This window comes from Acomys russatus, chromosome 9 (genome assembly GCF_903995435.1).
Source record: "Acomys russatus chromosome 9, mAcoRus1.1, whole genome shotgun sequence".
NCBI classification, from domain to species: domain Eukaryota; kingdom Metazoa; phylum Chordata; class Mammalia; order Rodentia; family Muridae; genus Acomys; species Acomys russatus.
In genome coordinates, this window is record NC_067145.1 from 48234083 (window position 1) to 48258696 (window position 24614).

The 24614-nt window shown below is 39.7% G+C and overlaps 1 protein-coding gene across 1 annotated transcript; it reads right to left on the reverse strand.

Moving 5' to 3' along the window:
- Positions 1–651: 651 nt before the first annotated feature.
- On the reverse strand, positions 652–24360 carry Arl5b (ADP ribosylation factor like GTPase 5B). The gene is made up of 6 exons (XM_051151287.1): positions 24067–24360; positions 10304–10364; positions 8522–8669; positions 5243–5326; positions 2757–2908; positions 652–1341 (listed from the first exon to the last, which is right to left on the reverse strand). The coding sequence occupies exons 1-6, from the start codon at positions 24113–24115 to the stop codon at positions 1293–1295; spliced, it is 543 nt and encodes a 180-aa protein (XP_051007244.1). The 5' UTR covers positions 24116–24360; the 3' UTR covers positions 652–1292.
- Between the last annotated feature and the right edge of the window lie 254 nt (positions 24361–24614).

Genomic DNA, 24614 nt, shown 5'->3' on the forward strand with positions numbered 1-24614 from the left:
AGCCTTGTCTACCTAGTGAGTTCCAGGACAAGGAGTACTTAGAGAAACCCTATCAAGAAAGAAAGAAAGAAAGAAAGAAAGAAAGAAAGAAAGAAAGAAAGAAAGAACGAACGAACGAACGAACATGATTGTTGAGTGTCCTGGGAATTTTCTAAGCTAGGGTTAGATTCAGCAGTACCCTACGAGAGTTCAGGACACAAGTCTACCTACACAGAGACTAGGGGGTAGGGACAGGGAGCATTTGAAGATTCTCTCACATCATCCTCAGCCAGATTTATGGAAAGGCCATGTTATTTTGCCTTTCAGTAATATACTGCTGGTGATAAAGATGCTCTGACAGATGCTACTACAAATCTAACAAATAAAAAGAACTGTTCAGTCTTTGGCTGCTGCCCAAAGCAGATGTGGTATCTCTGACAAAATAGCTGAGGTTTTGCTGACAATAAAGCAGGCAGTGAACGGATAGAAAACACGCTCCCAGTGTCCTAGCTGTAACTTCATGTTGGTGTGTTTTACTGAAGTCTGACAGTTACACACACACAGAAGGCTCTTCAGCTATCAAATGGAACCACAATCATTGAAGCTGGGCTTTCAAAGTCAGGCTTCGCGTTGATTAGCTTCTAACCAAATACTGCTGGCACAAAAGAGAACTTAATTCCTCCCATAAATAAATGGAGTACTTAATCCCCATGCAAAGAGCAACTTAAAATTATACTATGACATGCAATGAGGTGAGGGAAATTTAAAGGCTAGTATTCATGATGCTTACTCTTACACACACAAAGAGCTTCTAGGTAGATTCTCTTTGTTGTAATTAATTCTGTCTAAAAGATGAGAAGGGTTTGTAGAGAAACAAATGTTTAGTGCTGGAGGAAAAGTACATGACAATTCCTGCTACTATTCTGTCACACCAGTAAGTACCTGGGAAGGAGGGAGTGGTGGCCGAGAAGTAAGGGAACTGGTGGTTAAAGGACATAACAAACGTCAGATAACAGGAACCATATGACAAACAGTTTTTACAAGGCAGTCACCAAATAATTAGAACACGCAGTCAGAAGAGCTCTGTTGCTGCAAACATAGCGACATGGTACGCTCATCCGACTGAAGATTAGTGCATTTGAAACAAAGGTAAGAAAACATCTCTATGTTCCAGTACAGCGGCACTTGATTCAAGTGTTGCTCAGAGGTTTGTGTTGTTATAAATTAAACATGCTGCTGCCTCAGCAGCCAAAGGTATTAGGAAAAATGTTCATGTCACGGAATAAATAGAGAAGTCTTTTTCAAGCAAAAAATTATCTCACACCAATCCTGGAGGTCATCCACTCTAGACCTTGGCATAACCTAAACAAAAGGCAAAAGTATTTTAGAAATTAGAAACTTTCTGCTGAATGATTGAAGCCATACTTATTAATGTTAAGCCTTACTCAAAGTTCTTGTTACAGTCAAATGCTATTCACATGTATTAGTGACAACCTCTTTTTATCCTCGCAAGGAACAGGGTCTCAAGCAGCACAAGCGAGCCTCAGATTCTCTATGCAGAGAGAATGAAGCTAAGCTTCTCACTCTGCTGCCTTGACCCCATCTCCACATACTAAGCCTACAGACATAAGCCACCATGCTCAGTATGTTCAGCAGTGAGGATGGAACCCAGAGCTCTGTGTATGCTGGCCAAGCAGTTGACCAACTGAGCCAGTTCCCCAGCCTCCATCAGAGACAACCTTCAAATAATGTCCTAAGTGCAATTTTAATGGAAGTGTCACTCAAGCAAAATGATCTTAACCATTTAAACAAAGTGGCAAATTGTTCTGGTCCGATCTCTTAAAAAATATTTATTTATTATTTATGCAGTAGTTAGATAGTATGCCTGCATGCCAGGAGAGAGCCACCAGATCTCATTATAAATGGCTACGAGTCGCTTTGTGGTTGCTAGGAATTGAACTCAGGACCTCTGGAAGAACAGACAGTGCTCTTAATCTCTGAGCCATCTCTCCAGCCCTTTGGTCTCATCTTGATGGTTCAGTTTGTCCTGTTTTCTCATCAAGATTGTAAATACGATACCTACTCAGTCCTTTAAAAGGAGCTATAATCACTATAAAAAATAGCAGAAACTTTTTATTCACCCAATTTCTAAAGATTGGAAAGTAACAGGGTCTATACCTAGCTGTTACATTGCCAGCTTTTTTGAGTATGAGAAAACCAAGTAGTCAGATTGCTATGAGGATCCTCGGCATGAGCTAAGTAGTCATACATGACACACCAGCCTCTCCTTGACACAGTATCTACAGTCACATTCAAAGAAAAGCAAGAATAGGCCACAGTGGCACTTGCCAAATGTTTCTTCTAGAAGCATGCCTCCTGAAAGGACTCATGATAATTCAGGAGATGCTTTCTTGGAGAAGACTGACTTAGTTAAGTCCTTTCATAAAACATGTAATTTTTTTTTAAAGCTTTCTCTTTAATTCAGGTAACATTACAGTTTTGCTTAATAAGTAAATGATAAAAGCAACAGATGAACAAAAAACCTGAATTTTGAACATTTAACTCCAAAGCTACTTTTGCCTTAAGAATATTGCATGTTTGTTGAAAATATGAAGAATTTTTTGGTAAATTGCTCACTAGTATTATTTCAAGCTCCCAAGCCTGAGAAACAATATGAAACCCATGTTTAAGGATAACAGTCAAAGCAATGAGGACCAGGACTTACGGAGGTTGCTGAGAACTGAGAAACACCTTTCGAGAAACCCCAAGATACCTACCCCTCTCCTGTCAGCGCACAGCAAGACTGGATGTGCCATGGGTGATCCTTAATTGAACTAAGGGTGAGGTATTTGGAGATTTCAGCTGCCGTCATGCACCCTTTCATGTCCTGTTTATTTGCAAAGATAAGGACTGCAGCTTTCCTTAAATCCTGCAGTTGACACAAAACATTCAAACTTGTGAACAATCATGAATCAAATTAATGTGCCAACTACCATAAAACAAATTAAACTATGAAGTGAGGGTGTAAAGTATACCCTGCTGGCTAGTTATAGTAAAACACCACTATTTTCAAATAATCTTGTACTAACATTTAATTTTAAAATAATCTTAATCTCATTTTCATGATTCATCCTAACAAAGCATGTATGTAAGACAGATAATTCAATTATTTTTTTATTTTTGGACAAAAGTAGCCAGATTGAAAAGACAATAAACCTCAGAGTAAACACTGACTTAATACTACATGCATGGTACTTTATGCAGGTGGGAACGAGGTACTAACCTTCACAGAACTTTAACTCAGCAAATGGTGTTCCCTGTGGCTTTTCTCATTTATTTGCTTTGTTTTACCAGCAATCACAATGCCATGACATAATATGACAGAACAGACTAACTGTGACAGACTCATACAGTGAAATGTCATCACTTCTGAAATCATTTGCTGAAGTCACTTCAGCTATGTGCATATTTTTAAGCTAAGTGAATATTAACATGGGTGAATCTAATGTGTTTCCAGCGCTGGTGAGGGTGAATATCTATGCACCCACAATGGTGGACAGTATGGAATTCCCATAAAAAATAAAAAATATACCATATGACCCAGCTATATACTACTAGGCAGTCACTTCAAGAAGTCTCAAGCCAATAGGCCACAGAGATACATGCTGTACTGATCATTAATGGCCCCAAATGGATGCGGTCTAGATGTCCATCAGTAATTGATTAGAAAATATGATACACATACGATGAAAACTCTCAGCTATGAAGACAAATGAAATATAACTTTTTAAAGGAAGTGGATAGAACTGAAGATCATTATGCTAAAAGAAATAAGTCAGACTAAGAAAGACAAGTATATTTTCTCTCATACATACGATTTAGTTTTAAATTGGTATGTGTGTTTGTGTATGTGTGTGTGTGTGTGTGTGTGTGTGTGTGTGTGTGTGTGTACACACGTACATAAGCATAGCAATCATCAAAGCAGAAATGACCAAGTAGAAAGAGAAGGGGAGGGGCAGATCCTGAGGGAGCAGAAAGGGAGGGAGAGAATAACAATGGAACTCATGTGGCATGAAGGCAGAAGGGAGGACTATTTGTAGGGAGGAAGGTGACCAGCAGAAGGAGACAGGGGCCAGTGAAGGCAGGCAGTGGGGGAGGGGGTCATGAACAAAGTAAAATGACACACTGCATGAAAGTACCATTTAGGCCTGGCTGAGCTGTCCTCTGAGCGGCTCCACCCGGCAGCAGATGGAAACACTGAGACTCAGGCCGACATTGGGCAGAGCAGTGAGAGTCTTGTGGGAAAGTGGCTTGTACAGACTCAAGCTCCAAGCAAGGACCATGCATGGACCTAGGCCCCCCACACAGACGCTGCCAGCTGTCTTAATGTGGGCCCCTAGTAAGGGGCTGGGGCTCTCTCTGACATGGACTCCTTTGCCCACTTTTTGATCACTTCCCCTTGGCCACAGGGGAGGAGGATGCACTCAGTCCTAATGAGACCTGGTGTACTGGCATGGGCTGGGGTGGGGGTGGGGCTCCTTTTCTCTGGGGAGAAGGGAAGGAAGATGGGGGAAGAGGGAGGGTGGAACCAGGAGGAGAGGAGGGAGGTGGCTATGATTGGGATGTGAAATGAATAAATAAATGAATAAATTAATTAATTAAGAAAAGAAAATACCATTAAGTATCGACTACTACTTTGTATGCCAACTTATAAAATTAATTTTAAAACTCAAATGTAAAAAATGTTTGTTACAGAAAGATATTCATTTTAAAAACATGTAATTTAATATTGCACATCTATGCACAGGGATAACAGTCATTACATTTAAGATTCTAGATACTTCTGAGAAGCAAAAAAAATCAGACGGCAAAGATCTCATAATGCATTTCATACCTTATGTTAAACAGCACATGCAAGAATATGTTTATTGTCAATTTTTTTATCTCAATTATTCATTAAAGTTATAAACTCTTGGCTGGAAGACATTTAAGTTTTGTTGGTTCCCCACCATATGTCTCTAATTGCAATTTATCGTTTTTAAAAAGGCGTGAATCAGTAGCTTTAATTCTGAAAAAATAATACTTAACTTTTAATAGTTGTAGCAAGCAAATTAACAGGCTTGATTTTGACTCAGGTTAATATATAGTTTTTGCTTATGATGAAATAACCAACATTGTTTCACATTAATCATATTCATAGAACAAAACCAATACACAGATAACTTACTCCATCATGTTTTAAAGATTTATTTTCAAAATTTACCTCATGAGCCAACATTCTGTATAATTCTTCTTTTGTAATGGCCAGTCGTTCCCTGTCAATGCTATCGACAACAAGAATGATGAACTAGAAGGCAATTTTAAAATAAAGGAAGAAAATAAGTTGCATGATCAGTGTTCTGCAAAAACCATTGCAGTGACATTAGCTCTCACTTGGTGTCCTCACTGCCATACAACTCCAGTGCCTTTCCAACAGGGAGAGCCAAGCACGGAAGCACAACCAGCAGGAGATCCAGGTGCTAACAAAAAAGCTACTTGCAACTTCAGCAATTAAAAAGCAAGACCAATCTAACTTTACCAAGTTCCTGACTGTGTGTAATGAAAAGAAATGTTTACAGCAAGACAGGAATTTACATTCTTTCATTAAATTTCCTCATCCTTATTCTACCATCCATTCAAGCCATTTGTTTTCAACCTGTGGGTTGCAACTATCCTGCATATCAGATACTTACATTACAATTCGTAACAGTAGCAAAATTGCAATGAAACAATGTTATGGTGGGGGGGGGGGTCACCACAACATAAGTAACTATATTAAAGGGTTTGGGGGGGGGTGGTTGAGAACCACTGAATTTTAGACAATCAGTAATTGGCTACTCTATGTATAAGGTCTTTTGCCTTTTAAAGGAAGAGTTATTTTGACAAAAAAAAAAAAAAAAAGCTAAGTATGTTTTAAAAAAATAACAAGTATGGCATTTTTTTTTTTTTTAAAGAAAAAGAATCTCAGCAATAAAAGCTCAAGAAGAAAGTGTGCTGAAGGGTACTAAGTTACATGCACTGACATTAATATGCTAAGATGTAGGTGGAATAGGAAAATGGCAAGGAAACTGGAGAATATCTGTGGATGCAGCTGTGTGTCGGGGTGGGATGAAAGATGTGCACGAGTGTGTGTGTGTGTGTGTATCTACAGTAGATCTTAAGCATTAAAAATACAAGCAAATGAAAAACTAAACAAAAAGAACTTTGTTAAGTACAAACAAGAAAATCGTGAAAAATAGCCACTAAACCAAACTATGCAGAAGGGTTAAAAACAAGGGTAAATAGTGCCATGTATCACATAGGACATTAAGATAAGCCAAATTACAACAGAGAGGCTGGAATTAATTTACAGGATAACTATAAAATTATGGAGAATAGTAATCTCAATACAAGCTAGAAGGACTTAGCAAGTGAGGGACCAAGGCAAAGAATAGGCAGAATATTGAGAAATAACTTGGTTAATGAGAGGAAGGTATCAGGAATTAACATCTGGAATCACTTGCATTACAATGGAGATGCTCACTTTGAAAGGCCATCTTAAAACAGCTTTCTCAATGCAAGATTACAAGTTGAACAAAGTGATCAGTGAAACATCACACCATAAAATCTTTTCCTGGAATCCAGGTCTGCAAACGTAACAGATCATGGTGGTGTGTTGCAATAAATTCTTTGTGGTAACTGAGATATACTTGTAGTGATGGTTTACTAGAAAAATACTTAATGCTAATAGCATCAGTAGTAAGGCATCTTTGTTTGGACCCAGGCTAAGGCTAGATTGTCAGCAATTTCAAAAAGTACCCTATCGAAGTGCTTTGAGTGCACTTGGATTGGCTTGAATCATCTTTAACCTCTTTGTGTGTAAGAACTGCTTTTCTTCACAGCTGGAGTTAACTATATGCTTTGACAACAAACTCTGAAAAAGTACTCTTTATCAGAGTATGTTAAAATGCTGCTATTCTTCCAGTAGTAGTTTACTGCACAAATGTGTACTCAGCTGGATTATAACCATATTTACCTACCAACCACTTCTGTCCCTCCCAACCCCTGCAAAGAAGATAATTCAGGGCCATTACAAGGGTTGCATGCTGGCAGCATGCCATTCTGGCTCACGCACTGCATTGGAATAGCACACACAGAAAACCATATGAGTAATACAGGTGCACAAAGTATGTTTTTAAAATGTATGCACCAAACTTGTGCACCAAAAGTTCTTTGCATTATATACTCTCTCCCAGATCCAATTTTCTCAAAATGTCATTTTAGAAAACACCGTTTCTTAGCTGTATCTCCTTACAAAGAAGGCTTACATGCACAATTGTACACCACTATTCTAAATGATGAAACTCAAAACTCGCACCTGAGCACCACAGAGACCTGCCTGTAGGCAGGCGTACAAGCACAAATGAAGACAATAGAGATGTATCCCCCAAATACTGAACTAGTAAGTGACAATAGGACACCATGGGCAGCTCCCTGCTTAGACACTGCTCCTCTGTGGAGCCCTGCAGACATTTCTCAAGGCCCACCATAACGCAGCACACTCCTCTCTCTGGATGAGGCTCACTGTGCTCCTTAGTCACTCACTCACAGGCCTGAGCCTTCTACAATCATGTCAGAAACTGAGCACTGGGTAATTGTTCTCTCATGCAATGGAAGTTTGCGCAAGTTAATATATTCAGAGTGGCTTCTCCTGCCCAACTCCTCTATTTACTTTACTTTTGGTATAAGAATTCTTCCCATGTTTCAAAACACTCAATTAATATATAGTAGAAATGCTATGTTCTTGGCCATTTTTTAATCCTAGAGAAAAAAGTGTAAAAACCTTTAAAATGATAGTGACAGCTGGGGATGGCCTGCAAGCCTGAAAATCTGGGATGCAATTTGAAAAAGTATGCTCAAAATATTTTATCCCTTCCCAAACCAGATGCTCGTGTGAAGTGCTGAGACTGTAGGAAGATGTGTTAATTTCAGCCAATGTCAGATTTCTCTTGCCTATGGAGCACTGTGAGGATGACCTGAGCCAGCCAGTGTACGCACTCAGCTCAGAGGGACCCTGGTGATGCCCAGCTCCAATCCCAGTCCTCAGAAGGCAGACAATCAAGAACCTAGCAAGCCAGCCTCAGGCCAGCCTGCGGTATACAGCAAGTTCTGTGCCAGTCAGTCACATTTGCATGTATATAATTTATTTGACTTTAGGAAAATAGGTTTACATTTCAATGTTTTCAGTGACTATTCTGCCTCTTCATATACCCTCATAGGGGGAAAAGTCCAAGCACATTCTTGGATCTTACTCCCAAATTCCCCTCTGTGCAAGTCTCAGCCGTGAAACACTGTGTGACCAGAACAGACTCCTTAGCACTTCTTCTGCCTTTTTTTTTTCTATAATAAAATCTGAGTTTCTTATTAAAGGCAATTACCAATATATCACATTAGAGCCTAGCCATCTCCTATGCTGATTCCCTGAAAATAAATTAAATTAAAATCAAAGGTAATGTTGGCATACCTCTGTGTTTGAATAATAGGTGTTCCAGGATGAGCGCAGAGACTCTTGGCCACCAATGTCCCACATGAGAAAATGAGTGTTCTTCACGACTATTTCCTCGACATTGCTTCCTATGGTTGGGGAAGTATGAACTACTTCATTCATTAAGCTGTTGAAAGACACCATTGAAAGCTCTTTTGTAAATCTTGAGAACCCCAAGCGCGTTTTATCTCTGTTTTTAAGAGAAGTCAACTGTCCTTATTTGTACCAATCATAATAATCAGTAAGGGGCAAAAGAGACGCTTAGAGACTTTCTGTACACATAAAGATGTAGACAGTGCCATCCCTGAGGACCTTTCTGTTTTTTAATGGGATGAATTGCAGGCCCGACACAAAGAGATGGAAACACTGTGGTGTAAGTTTGCATGCCCGTGGACAAAATGTCCACACTAGCAGTTATTTTATCAATCTGATGCGAACCAATGATCCCTCCTGAAAGAGCAGTTTCTGGATAACTGTGACCACAATGCTTGCAGAGAGTAGCAACAACTCAGTAATATTCTCTCTGTCACTTTGCTGAGTGTCAATGTAGCCAAGGTGAGAGCACAGCCATAGAAAACTAGGTTAGGCATATCCTTCTACATCTTAAGGCCACAAGCAAATAGAAAGTTTGCTTAAAATAAACTATATTTAGAATTTTGATGCTCATATCACTTGCATTATCTTATTTTACTTAAAATGCACTAAATTTAGAATATTCTCACGTCACTTGTATTATCTTATGGATCATTTAAGTTATATTACTTTACTCAACATGCATGTTTGTTGATAACATTCCATATCATGTATTTGAAGACACTTATAATTTTCTCTTGAGTTTTTAATATGTTATGTATTTGACATTATGTACAAAACTATTATCAAAGATGAGAAGTTTCAGGGAATATTTGAGCTTTGTATTAAAGGCTAAATGATATTAAACACATTTTAATTAATGTATGAAATATAGTAAGGAAAAGTAATGACTGAACTGTGAAACTGTAGCACATAAGAAGAAACCTGTTCATAAAGTAACTAAAAATGGCACAGTCAGGCACTGGGAATGTGTGCATCTTCGGCAAGCTGAAGGCTGACAATACAAGACTGTTTGCACACTTCTTTTGTGGTGCTAGGAATTGAGCCCAGCGTCTCCTGCAGCATACGGAATTGCTCTGCTGACTATAACAAAGTCCCTAAAGCAGGAGGCTTTAAGTACAAGATGAGGAAGGGAGAGGAAAGATTCGTGTGACTATTTATTAAGTGTTCTGAGTATATAAACCCATTTGCACAGCTTAACATTTCTTTGGCTGTGAAGGAATAATGGGAAATCCTCAGGCAGTGGACTCTTGGGTGTTAACATTTACTGAAGATGAGCCTAATGTATCTCTGAGAACTTCAAGCCTCTCCCTTCTGACAGCTACTAAAGTAGCATTTGCCCACCATCACTTCAGACAAGTCTGGCTCTATTTAACAGTCCCAAAGCTCGGCGGGGAGAGCTTCCCAGAGTGGGCTCCTTTGGGAAGACTTAGTGGGCATCCTTCCATCAGCCCGCCCAGCATAATCTGTACTTTACTCCCCCTTTCTAAGTCAGAAGGCTAGCACTTGGTGGAGCCTTTAGGGAGTGAAGGACATCTTATTTTACCGCTTTATTTAGTAAAATAGAAAAAGTCACGCATTTAAGCCTAACTATTGCATTATTAAAATTGGGAAGGATGATATCTTATTACTTATAAAAAGAACTAATAAGCAGGCACTGATACTTACAATTGATAAAGAATGGTGGTTTTCCCTGCATTATCCAGTCCCACAATGATTACTTTGTGCTCTGAAAAAAAAAAGTCATGAACATTTACACTACTGTACAGTATACCATAGGCTTCCCTGTACATTGGCAAAAATAAATGAGACAGATTCATCCCACAACTGAGGTATCATGGGAGGAATCTTTATGCAGTGAGGACCTGCCTGGAGTGGAACAATCCACTATCATGTTTTCTATGGCGTCTTCCTGTAAACATGTTTAGACTGGCTAGCTAGAAACAAAGACTTTGGTCACCTCTTAGTGGAGGCAGAGTCACTCAAATAAAACTCTGGCATTTCGACTTAAACTGTGCATGTAAATGTGGGCTCTACACACCTGCTCAAAGTCTGCTATTCAAGTTAACTTTAAGTTAAGCAAAATTTCTGACCTACATGTAATGACATTTTTGCCTTTCATTTAAAAATAACATTTCATGTTGAAAACTGCACTGCTCTTTCCATTAGCAGACAGATTTTCACTTTACATTAATTGGCAGAGGTAAAAGCAATTACTTAGTCTTCAATGGTTTTTTTATTGAAATGTGTTTTCTGTAATTGTTCTAAGTGGATGTTTCTGCTGACACTGTCCAACAAGCATCTTCCCCATTCTGATGACAGGCACTAAATAACCAGTTTGTTATAAGCAGTTACTAGGCCCCTCTAATTATTCTGGTACGTGGCACATATTTTGAAATCCACTTTGAGAGAATGATAGAAAATCCCCCCAAATCTATTCAGAGTATGTTCCAGATTCCTCTAGGTGCATAGTGGGTTCAACAAGCCTCCTCCCCTAGCTGAAAAGCTATTGCTAGTTGGTGCCTTCTGGGGAGAGAGAAAGAGACTAAGTTCTCCTCAAGGGTGTGGTCCCTGGTAGGTCACCCACACTCCAGTGAATGGCCCCACATGCAAGAATATATGAGCAGCAGAACTAGAACTTGATAGGTGAGAGGGTGGGGGAGGGGGCAGAGGGAGGGGTGGAGGGGGGAGGGAGGGAGGACAGAGGAATAGGAAAAAGAAAAAGAAAGAAGATACAAGTTGGGAGGCAGTTGGCATTTTGGTGGTGGATCTGGGAGGAATGAGGAGGAGTTATAGGAGGAATGGGAGGTAAATGCGATCAAGATACATTGTATGTACGTATGTATGTGTGCATGTAAGTACTTCCATACATATGAAATTTTCAAAGCATAAAATAGATGTAAAAATGCCCCTTTCTATGCAAAATGCTTAAGGAGCTGCTACTGTGCTTCAATGGACAGAGAGGGAAGGTGCGGCAAGCACACAGGGAGACACGCTTCCTTCTCCAGCCTGGGGCTTTTCTCCTGGGGTGCTGACTGACAGTGAACTCTTTTCTGCCTTTACCACCACTCCTTTGTTTTGTCAACTGGCCTTTAGGGATGGGTAGCTGTGGGAGCCCTAGGATGGGACCTCTGGCCAGGGATGCCAGGGATATCACTAATTTCACACCAGATTAGAAAATAGTTTAAAGGTTGATGATATCATGTGTGAACCAAGAATGTAGTCCCATACTATTTAAATACCACTAGATGTGTAACCATCAGTCTAACTTTAAGACATTTATTTAAAATGTTAAAATTTGTTTAAAAGAAAAAAAAAAAAAGCTTCTTCTCTGAGCCACATCTTCACCTTGACATTAATAGGTGACCATACTTACTTCACAGATAGAAGAACTAGGAAAGAGTCTTTTCTATCAAATACTGTAAAACTTGTATTTATGACAAGGAATTAAAATCCTTTTGATTTCCCTGACTTTGGCCTTGTAAGACATTTTTTTTTTTTTTTGTTTTGTTTTTGTTTTTGTTTTTTGTTTTTCGAGACAGGGTTTCTCTATGATAGCCTAGGCTGTCCTGGACTCACTTTGTATACCAGGCTGGCCTCAAACTTTCAGAGATCCGCCTGCCACTGCCTCCCCAGTGCTGAGATGAAAGGCTTGCACCACTTTTATGCAGATGTTTTAACCATGCCCCACTGTAAACATTTTGTTTGCACAAAGCCATGCTTTTGGATTAGAGTAGCAGCCTTTTCCCTTCATTTTCTCTGCACCAATTCTTTTAAAACTAGCTAATCTGCAAAGACCAAGAGGTCAGGCCCCTGCTAATAAGGAAAGACAGAGTTCCCCCCATCAGAATAGAAGCCAAGTGAACAGCTCCTGGCTCTTGCTTTTTGGAGTGTACCCTCTAGATCAAGAGTGCAGTTCTGCCTTGTGGGGACACTTCAGTTGGAGCAGCAATATAAGAACACAGCTGGCAGCTGGAGGAGAGAAGCCTGTGATAGTATCTAGCACCATGGCGATGAGCTTACAACCAACTGTCAAGTAACAAGAACCAGCTGGGCTGACTCTGGCAGAGCCAACCTGTAAGTTTAGCACTCAGGAGGGTCCTAAGTTGAAGACCAATCAGGATGACCAACTTCTCTGTCTTCTAATGGTGTATTTGTTATCGTAAGAACTACCTATAGTATATTACAGGACAAGGAGATGAGACAACAAAGGTTATTTTCATGTTGACAAAAACTGCGTTGTAGAACAATAACAACAAAATGACTGTAACTGACTTAATTTTCTTTCTGTTGGCTTGAATTCCTGGGTTCTAATGGAACCAACCCTGCCGTACTGCACTGTTTGTTGTTCCTTAAAGAATAAGAACATCAACATTCTTTATCAGCAGAGGAACTAACAAACTGCTTGGCACCAGGCATTCTTAATCTTTTGAACAGCCTAGCTCTACAGACCCAGTACCTCTGCAGTAGTGAGAGAAAGGCTACTGGAACATCAAAATTTGGCTGCACAGAACTCCTGCTCAGGGAAGAGGGGGAGCAGGGACGGCAGCACCAGATGCTCCACTGGTGATGCACTCAGGTGAGTAACTGTGACTATCTTTAGACCATTCTGCACTACAGTGATGACCATAGTAATAAACACCTGATGTTTACACTTATGCATAATGCGTCATCTTGAAAGGCCAGTCTCCGGTGTGAACGGAGGGGCAGAATGGAGGCGGACAGGGTACAGATTTCATTCAAGTTCAATCACTAGGCTCTTATCTTTCAGATCCCTCTTTCCTCACTTTATAGGGAACTCTGGCAACTAAAACAAAGCACACAATTTTGGCTCTGTCTTACGGTGAAGGAATGCATAATATCATCTTTCAGATAAAGTAGCCTACTCATAAAACCTGTCATCAACAACCTAAATCTACAGAAACTAACACCAACAAAAAGACTGTCTTTCGCAACAGTATGAAGTGACAAACTTTATTTTGATCTCAGCTCTGAAGAAGTATCAATACTACCTATATACAGCTAGAATGAAAGCAGGCTCAAAGGCCAGCTACTAAAGGCCCCATTTAAACAGGCCATTTGCCATATTATGTAACTGCACCTCTCCCTCCAAATGCCTGCTATGCATAAGAGCTATTGGAGTTTGTCAATGGTGAAACAGTTCAACTCACAAATACTACTTGAAGTTTTGTAAAAGTGATATACGGGTCTGAATACAGACTTTTCCTTCTAAGGAAAAACAAAAAGACAAAACAAAACAAAACAAAAACCCTGAATGTATTGCTCTTATGCAATGCTTCCATTAATAAGGTGCAGAGCATCTTAAAGCTGCCCTGCCAGAGTGGTCTGTGTCCAGTTGACACCCAGGCTGAGCTGCTTCTGGGTAGACCACACAGCATTTATTATGTGATGTCTAAGAGGAACCTCAGGCTTGGAAACATGACAGCACTTGTTCTATACCACTGTCTTTTTGAGTGGGCATAATCAACAGGCCACACACATACAAACACAGACAAAAGCAGGCGAGCTCTGTGTCAGAGACACTTCTCTGACATTGCTTTAGTAGAAACCATTTCCCTCATTTGTGCCATGGTAAAGAAAAGCAAAGGCCAAAAGGTGCGTATAAATCTGTACTATTTATATTACTCAGCAGTAACTTAATATCTGTTGGCCCAAGAGGTTAAAAAGAAGAAAAAAATAGAAGAAAACAAAACCCTTTAAAAGGTTATCAGGATCAAGGCAATATCAATTGAAAATGAGGAGAAATCTGTCCTCCAAATCAAATTTGCTACCAATCTAATGGGGCATTAAACATTTAATGTCATTTTGACCTCAGTATAGAAGTACAGATCACTATATCACTAGACTTTAGATAGCTCATGTTGTGCTGCCACATTTTAAAACCTCCTCTGGTTCCCAAGACACGGTGTGCTCACTTCTAAGTCCTTAAGCCACTCTCCAGAAAACTAAACATTCAACCCACTATTTCCAACAGTCTAAAGGCCATTATTTGAACAGATTTTGAAATATCAAATGGACCTTTAACCATTTTAGAAAGCACTGTTAACTTCAATTTGCTGTCACAGAGCACAGGCAGGAAAAGGAGTGATGGAGGTCAGACATCTGCAATTTGAATCTTGGGAAAAGTGGTAGGGCTGGGAAGCAGGAGCACGGAAGCCAGTCTGGGCTAAACATAGCAAGACACTGCCACAAATGCAAACAAACAAGGAAAACTAAAAGAAAAACATATTGTGAAGAATCACAGTTTAGGTTTATAGTCATGCAAGTATATATGCAAAGTTAGAAAAATGGTTAACAAGAAATATAAGGAAAGGAAAGATTTCAAAAAAATCAAGAAAGATTAAAGTTTTCTCCTGCATTCTTTTCACTTTCACTAACATGAAAAAAACTATTTAAAGTTTTGGTTCAGAAAAGCTGGGCATGGTGGCATCTGCCTGTAATCTCACCACTTGGGAGGCAGAGAAAAGTGGATCTCTGTGAGTTTGAGGCCAGCCTGGTCTACAAAGTGGGTCTAGGATGGCCAAGGCTACATAGAGAAACCCTGTCTCAAAAAACCAAAAAAAAAAAAAAAAAAAAAAAGTTTTGGTTCAGAATACCACATTTTACTGATGGAATAATACTATTGGGAAAAAAAGCATCAGAAAAGCACTGTATAAGGACATGATTTTAAAAACTTAAAATTGAAAAATAATGTATGCAAATTTATGTTATCATATTAAAGTTACATATTGTTAAAAATATTATAAAATGATAAACTTCTTTTATGTGTATAGTTAATCTCATGACATAAAGCCAGCTGGCTACTCTCTACACATTAATGTCTTGTCCAACACCATGACCACAGAAAGTTTTGCATGTATCAAATACAGAGACCACCATATACCCAAGCTAACTAATATGTCAGATGTGGTGATGAGCACACGTGGAACCATTAGACCACAGAATATACACAAATTACTGTAAAGACTAGAGGCTCTTTCACTTCCCTGTCTAGTTCTCTAGCTTCTCCCAGTCCCACTCAGGAGCCACAGTACTGTTTAATGTATAGTCCAATGTATCGAGTCTATCTGATGATTCAACAATTACTGGAAGAGACTTCTGGATAAACGCTTCCAATACCATCAGTATAAAATACCATTAGCACAAAGTAACATGTAGGTATACATCAATAGTTTCCAACTCAGAGCTAAGGAAAGAAATATGAGTAATAAAAAAGTAAACTAAGTGTTTATCTTTTGTATTTTAATTTTTAAAAACAGTGTCTCCCTGTATAGCTCCTGCTAGCCTGGAACTATGTAGACTAGGCTGTCCTCAAAATTACAGAGACCTGCCTGCCTTTCTGCTTCTAAGTGCTGAGATTAAAGTTGTGTGCCACCATGACCTACTATGTTTTATACATATTTCATATATATTCATAACTATCCTGTGACAAATGTCATCACTCTTCATTTTACTTATGAGGAAACTATATAGCCTGCCCAACATTATACTACTACTGGGAAGGAAAGATGATCTTGGCTGGCATTTGACTCCAGGATGGGGCTCTAGATAACATATTCTGTCTTGCTGGTCGTCTTTGAGCTCTATATAGATATCAGTAGCAGTATGGAGACAAATAAAAGTTTATGATACTTTTCTAAAACTTCCTTCATAGATGCTTAAAATGAGGATAGAATCCATGGATATTAAAAATACATAGATTGTCAACAAGAAGAAGATTATCTAAGGGGAAAGGTAATTATGCTTTGTATCTTACCTGCTCCTTGACATAGTAGTAGAAATACACAGTTTATCAATAAACTACAAGCCTGAGTATGCTGCTTCCCCATTTCAGCCAAGACGTAAGTCTTAACCAAACTTTAACAAGTATAAAAAATGGTAGTGGAAAGTCAGGTGGAGGAAAAAAAGCTTCTGGTAAACCAAAGACCTAAATTCAGGCAAAGCATCCTCCGCAGTAACAAACTGCTTATGACTCAAGTGTCTGCAGACATAATGGAGATATGTTTCTTCAACTCACCAAACAAAAGTGATGGTCAGACTTCAGACCTAATCCAGTAGGGTTTCCTTGGAAACTTACAAGCTGCCCACTAGAAGGCTGATGTTCAAGGGCACAAGCACATCTAACGCATATGTTCTAACCCACGCTTGTTCTGGCCAGGACTACAGTTGAAAACCAATTCACACCTTGACCAGAACACTATCTTTAGCACCTGAAATGACTTCTGAATGTCTGGACTTTAGATAGTTTATTTCTTTTTAACCTAACTACACGTCTTCCCTAAATGTGCGTCACTAATGATTCAGGAAGTTGAGAAAACATAGAAATAAAAGTTGAAAAAGTAAACTAGGTGAGTACAGAAATGTGAAAAATAATCAAATTTGAGAAGCTTAGTAAAACTCAAAAAGAAAAATGTCAAAGAAAAAGTAGATTTTTAAAAAGCTGGCTTGCTGTAAAGCAAGAAAGGAAGAAAAACCATGAAAGCAGCATGGAAAAAAAGTCAGGATACAACGAAAAGGAAGACAGGAATGTCAGTTGATGTCTCCCTAGGGAGAAAAAATAGCAGTCACAGTCCACACACCGTGAAAAGAGGAACTGGCCAACAATGCTATATCCATCAAACATACACTTTACAGATATGACCAACATAAAGACACTTTAGTTAAGAGATAGTCGCTAATTCAAATAAGATGGGAAAAAAATGAGATAAAAGTTTATCCCTCTTGTAAAACTTAACAGGCAATAAGTTGAGTTTCGTAGCAAAAACTATGCCACCATATCCTGCCAGGTTTATTAAATATGTAGATATAACAAGAGTCACAACCCAACAGCACAATGACCAGTGGTGATGAACAAGTGTGTGGATTCTATAGGGAATATGGCATTTGCTCTCCTAGTTGACGGCACTAATCAAAGAAGCTATGATGCATTCTCTAAGAGGGAGTCATAAAAATGCTGAAAAAAAAAAAAAAGATAAAAGTCAATAAAGAAAGACATTTTAAAGTCACTTAACTCTAAAAGTAGAAAAACAAAACAAAAACAAACAACTGTGAAATACTAGAAACCAAGCAAAGGTAAAACAGCCAACAACTAAGTGGCAAACCTCAGCATACACACAAACAAATCCTACCACATCAGTTCCACCAAGCATTCCAGTCAATTTAAGAGGGCAAATTTCACAATGGGTTCCAAAGACACAGCACTGTGCTCTTGTGTAAGAGATACACATGAAAGCATGATAGGCCTGAACAATACTGAGGCAACCTTAACCTCTAGAACATTCACAAAACATTATACAAGTGTGGAATACATGGTTCCTCTCCAAAAGTAAATAGTACATGGACCCAAAGAGATTACAGAAGCGTCATGTGAAACAAAATAGAAATTTTGTGGGTTTTACCACAATCAGAACCAAGACAAATTAGGAACCACAATTAAGCTATCAAGAATAAACAAAAACAAACAGACTCAAAAATCGAAACTGAAATGATTTGCAAATTAGGCAACAAACACTAATAATCCAGGCAAAAAAGAAATCACAAAAATGTAATACCACTTCAAATTGAATAAATGAAATAAATACAACACATGAAAATGAGTGGCTAGATCAGTAACAAAGGGGACATTTTTAACTCTGAAATGCTTACATTTGACGTGTCTTTTAAGTTTAGTAATACAAGGGAAAAAAAAAAAAAAAACCAAACCTAAAGTGGGTGGAAAGAAGAAAATAAACAACAGTAGTTTAAGTTTAGAGAACTTTTTTCCCTCCTCTTTTTTCTCCCATTAAAAGATTAAGCAAAGTCCAGACTCCACTGAACTTTAAAAGTCACCATGGTTGTAAAGCCACATAAGGCTGTGAGGTTATAACTGAGAATATGGACACAGCCTACGGACCAATGCAAGAGAAAGAACGAACAGAAATAAGCCCCCCCCCCCTTTTAAAATGACAATCGGAGTTTCTACAAGGGCTCCAAAGGAATATACTTGGGGGAGAATGTCTTCGGAAAATCATATGGAAGAAGTGGATGTCCATGTGAAAACATGGACACTCAACCCCTAATCACATCATACCATAAGTGAACTGAAGTCTACCACAGACATCAGCAGAGCAGTTAACGTTTCTGGAGGAAAGGTTATTTCCTTTGTCTTCTACTCTTCCTGTTGAATATTTTGGCTTAGTAAATATTTTCTTACTGTTCTGGTGGCATATTTTAGTAAAGACTATCACGGGTCTGTTCTTAGGATGTTTCAATAAACATATCTTGAAACTGTCAAAAGCAAAAAGCCATGCCAAATACTTTGAGAGAGCTGGCTTGATGGCAACAAGTTTAAAAGTTTATTTTTTAAATGGGTAAAGGATCAAAACTGTCTACAGATAGCAAGTAAGAACATGAAAAATGGCACAGCCAACCCTCTCCAGAATGACTAAAATTAAAGGTTGACACCATCAGTTGCCGGTAAAGACCCTGGGACACTGCTGCCAAGAGTGTGAAGGGAGTGTAACAACTTTAAAAAAACAATACCGGTCTTACCTGTTGTATGACTTAGAAACTGCGCTTCTACGTACTAACTCTAAGAGAAAGGAAAATGTCTATGAACGTTCTTATGGGGTGGAGGAGTGCCTCAGTGTTACTCAGCCCTCTTGAGGCCATGAGTTCTATGCCCTGGCTGACTGTCTTTCAATCACTCAGTATATTGAACCCATCAGGCTAGGGGAAGAGTCAGCTGCAAGAGAGTTATAGAGAATACTCCCAATGTGAAAAGCTGTTCAAAACTACATCAAACAAGAAAAATAGAACATAAGACAATGTCAAAGAAAAGACCAGTGACAGCCTTCACAAAAATACATCACCAGAACAAGAACAAGGTATTTGCTGAGCCAAAATATTCAACAGGAAGAACAGAAGACAAAAGACATAACCTGAGACTAGACCCTACCCCCTATAAGAACATGTTCATGGGCTTCTCTGGCAGTCATCTTAGCTTACATTGGCCAAAAAAAGTTCAGGAAAAAAAATTTTTTAAAGAGGAATAAACCCTGAAAAACAAAAACAAAAAACTTAATAAACTCCCCAATGCCAAAAAAGGGTTCACAGATATTAAGAAAAAGCAGACATACAAAGAATTTGTATGTTTTTGACACTTAAAATGACCAAAAATAGAGAAAGTTCTAAAATAAACAAAACTACTAGATAGAGAAAAATAAATCAAGATGCTATAATTTTCTTAGCAATAGCAGAAGTTGGAGATCAAGGCAATGTCTTCAAAATTGTAAAAGAAATGTCCAGTTGAACATCAAAACTGAAGATAGGTGATAGATTTCCAGGAATTTGAAATTGAAAAAAAAAAAAATACAATTTATACATGCCTTTTTGGGGGTGGGGCACAGACTCTCTCTCCAAAGCCCTGGTTGTCCCTGAACTCAGTATGTAGACCAGCTTGGCTTTAAACTTGAACTTAAACAGATCTGCCTGTCTCTGCCCCCCAAATGCTGAAACTATAAAGGTGTGTGTAACTATGCCCAACTATAGATCCCTATGTGGCATCTTTTAAATAATTTGCATAGTTTTGTTGTTGTTTTGTTTCTTTGGGTTTTTTTGTTTTGTTTTGTTGGTTAGAGACAGGGTCTGTCTACATAGCCTTGGCTGTCTTAGAACTCACAATGTAGACCAGGTTGGCTTTGAAACTCACACAGATCTGGCTGACTGCCTCCCAAGCGCTGGGATTAGGGTTGTACATCACTATGCTTGCCTGAATTTGTATACTTTTAAAGGGAGGCATAGTATAAGTATAGAAAACTCCTAAAATGATAGCAGAAACAAGCTGAGACAGCTATGTACTAAGAATGCTTGGTTACAGCCGAGCGTTGGCACTGCAAAAATCTCTCAGCCAACGTGCAAAGAAAACTAAGATGATGTAACTTTTACTCTAGTAACAAAGGAAAAACCTTACTGGCTCAGAATAGCTGAATTTTATCATCATAGTAATGAAACAGTGGAGAACAAACCAAAGGTCTGTAGCACTGGGATGGAGGGAGGGAAGCAGGCATACAAGTGCCTTCTCCTCTGTCGTCTGATAGAGCTGTGATGCTACAGAGCTATCATCTGATGGCCATAGCTCAAATCCCCAACTAGACATCCTATTCCAAATGAGCACAGCACTGGATGAAATGGTAAAAAGGAGGAAGACTGATTCACACATTAAGACCTTAGCACTGTTTCATTTTAAAATATAATGCATATGTTACCATGCTACAAAAGTTTATCTTGAATAAAATAAAATTCCCCATATGGCAAAAACTGACACCCCTAATAATTTTTTTGCCAGGCACTGTGAATAACACAGTGAGTTTTAAAAAAAAAAAAAAAAAAAAAAAAAAAAAAAAAAAAAGGTCACGCCTCAAGGAGATTCTTTATACTGAGTCAATAAAACAACAAAGAAATTTATAATACAATTACACACAGTGATAAACATTACCCAGAAACCAGTAATTACGCAGACAATTAATGCTAGCACAAGTGGGCTGCTCTAGTAAATAGTAAGTCCGTGGAGGACCAACTCCCTAGCTACTGAGTCTTCACCAGAAATCTGGCAGGCTTTTCAAAAGTAGCATACAAATATCCTCCAGAAGACAGGGAACAGATTTTGTTGGGTGGGTAGCAAAGCCAAAATCTAGAATTGAGAGCTGATTTCATCCAAACGCAAAGGTTAAGGCAAAGGCCGGGAGGGAAAGCAATAGTTAATCAACAGCTGCTGGTGCCCACGTGGACAACATGAAATCTGCTGGTGAGAATGGGTTAGATGGCAGACTTAGTAAGTTGTAGCTTTTCAGCTATGAAAATAAACTATAATTAAAGCCTTATTTCATTTGTCTTTCTGGCTAGCAGGAAATCTGATGGCAAGTGTGTACAGTCACAACACAGAGAGAAAAAGACCAGGCCTCTGAAAGGTAGAGAACTTTTGCAACTTAAGTTAAAAAGAAAAAGAAAACCCTTCAAAGGTTTAAGAGGACGTAAATTTGCCACCCAGAAGCACTCAAGCATGCGTGTTTTATATATGGACAACCACATGTTATCTCCTCTAGTGATAATTTATCAGCCTTCCATTACAAAATTAAACAATACATACTCCATTAAACAAAGCAAAGCTTAGTAAACTTATCCCCAGGAAGATATCTCACATAAAAGGATGCTTAGAGCTCTTTAAAAAGTACAAAAAAATGAGATAAGAGTGAGGACACACTGACAGAAAGATTAGAGAAAGAAGTCTCCAGGTTGCTATCAGCTCTGTCATACTGATGCCACCCTACAACCATCTTGGCACTGGTGTCTACCCCACCCAACTCTAAATTAACTGGTACAATGAAGATCTATACATATTATTCCAATATTCAACTTCAACTGGGCACCACTGAATAACTGAAGTGTACAATGGTTAAAAAAGAAAAATGGCAATACAGGTAGTTAATTTTGTTGCTACAGAATAAAAAATTCCAGACTAATATATGAATCCAATCCCATTATTCCACATCAAGAGAACGCCTAATGGCCACATTCTCCCTTGATTCCTGCTGCTTGCTGTGTGCAGCATTTACTGTCGTGGTCAGCATGTAAGACCCTCTGTGATCCTGAGTACCTGTCCAATCTCAGCAAGCAAAGTGAGACTAATACACGCACACTCACTTTCCTTCAGCGTATCCAACTCCTTCCTCTCTTCTCATACATTAGTGCATCTGCCTATATCAACAAGCCTGATTCTACCCAGTCTACCTTGCATTGACCCCAAACTCCACTCATCGCTAAGTTCAGGTATACCTTACCCTGAAAGGCTTCCGGAAAGCACCTGGGAATGATCCATTGCTTCTCTGGCACCATCGTTCCACTTAGAATATCTGCAAATATCGTTAAAGAATTTCCTACACTAATTCTTGAGTGTTCTAGGAATACAGTGTAGGTATCTTGTTTGTTCTTAATCTCTGTAGCTACTCTGTCTAATTTGGAAGACTGCTTTGCCGACTGTGAGAAATTAAGCATGAATGAGAATAAAGCGACACAACCACTTGTTCCTGAATTTCAGCAGGAAAGATAAAGAAATTCTAAGCAGAAAGAGGGATTTGGAAGCTCATACAATTATGTAAAGATGGATATGGGCCACATGAAGGCTTTCATCATCTTCAATGATTGCTCTCCTGCCCCTTCTAGTCTGAATACGGAATTCTCTAATGAACAGAGACAACAGCAATAATCAAACTATAAAGCGAGAACCAACACTGATCATTTTTATTGCTTAGGCTGGGAGGGCTTGATAAACAGGTGATGTCATTGCACACTTTATTTGTATTTACACAAGTTAATTGTGTAATCAATATATTTAACTATATATTAACTATTACTTGGCACAGTACATCTACAAGCATTAGAAAATGTTAAGTTGCTGAAAATGCATTACATTTACGAGTAATATTGCAGGGAGCTGATGGGCACTTCGAAGTTACTTAAAAATAAGTATTTATTTGTGGTACTTGCATAAAACACACAAGTCAGTATGCTTGCATGTATTTAGAATCATAAGCTTGAAAAAGGCTTTGTTAAAAACCAACTTACAGAACAAGTGAATTAAGCCCATTTACATCCATTTCCACGATTTAAGTTCACAGATAAGGACCTTAATGGCAAAGAACTGTTAGTACCGTCATTAAAAGTAGTTTATAAATCATGCCTTACAAAATAAAATAAATGGAAAAAAGAAACAAGTCTCAATTCTCGGAAACCATTCTGTTGCAAAGACTGGCCAAGCCTACCATTGGCCCCTTTCTGCTTCTGTCTGGGACGGACTCTTCTCAAGTCATCACAGCCCATTCTGACTCCGAACAGGTTTTACAACTTCTAGGTGTTTCCTGACCTGTTCTAGAATAATTACGGCCACGTAACATCTTACACATAACCGAAAGCATTTAGATTTTTTTCCACGCCTACGGCGGAGGGGGAGAGCTTGTGAGTGTGAGTGAAAATTTCAGAAACCTGTGCACCTGAATACTCATTCCCGAGTCTTAACGACAGGAATGTCGTTACACGTCGGACAACGTGAAGGTGGGTGCCCTGGCTTAGACAAGAGGGAGGTAAACAGTGCAAAACTACTATTTCGTGTGAAGGAAACGGAAAGTTTTGGGTTCTTGGGGAGACACTTTCCTAGGGCTAATCAGAGCCTAGGATGGTTCACAGAGACGGGAAAGGCCAGCAAACAGAATGCAGGAATCTGTTTCCACCTTGCTTGGCTAAAATCTGCACATCAGGTGTCTCCCCTGCCCGGCCTCCCGGGCTCTCAAAATCTCCAGATCCAAGTTCTACCCCAGCCCGGTCCAGACCTCAACCTGGACTTCCCGGCACCGCGTCCACCAACCCGCCGGCCTCACCTTGGTTACAGAAAAGGCTCCACAGTTTAGCGAAGATCAGCCCCATCATGAGCCCCGGCGGGACAGGCTCCCTGGGCAGCACTCGGCGGCAGGTGCCGCGGCGCCCGCGGTGGAGCCGAGAGGAAGCCGAGCCGGAGTCACGGAACCTCAGAGTCCAGCGAAGCTTTTGGTCCTCCGCGGAGCCAGGAGCCGGGAACCGCCGCAGACTCCTTTGTTCGCAGCGCGCTGAGCCCAGCCCCGACCCGTAGTCGCTCCGTCTGCGCCCACCTACCCTGCACAGCCCCGGCCAGCCGCGAGCCCCGCCCCCGTCCCGCCTCCCCACTTCAGCCCGGAACCACCCATCGCCGGAAGGTCCGCACGTGACGTCGGCGCGCTGACGTCATGGCGCCACGAACGTGGCGGGTCCTCCCTGTGCACTTCCTGTATGCCGACCGTGGGCGGACTGGCGTCAGCGGAGGCGGGGAGTGGCTGGTCTGGGGATTTCCTCGGCGCGCGCTCCCTCTCCTGTCACTCTGAAGAAACGCGCGGGCTGGGAGCGCGAGTCTCGG

What these genes read in the sequence shown, in the direction of transcription:
- Arl5b (XM_051151287.1), bottom strand. Translation starts at nt 24,115, where the DNA reads ATGATGGGGCTGATCTTCGCTAAACTGTGGAGCCTTTTCTGTAACCAA. An exon ending in CCTATTATTCAAACACAGAG is followed by an intron (nt 5,327 to 8,521) that starts GTATGCCAACAT and finishes ATTGCCTTCTAG; the next exon opens with TTCATCATTCTTGTTGTCGA. An exon ending in TGTGCGCTGACAGGAGAGGG is followed by an intron (nt 1,342 to 2,756) that starts GTAGGTATCTTG and finishes CCTTTTGTTTAG; the next exon opens with GTTATGCCAAGGTCTAGAGT.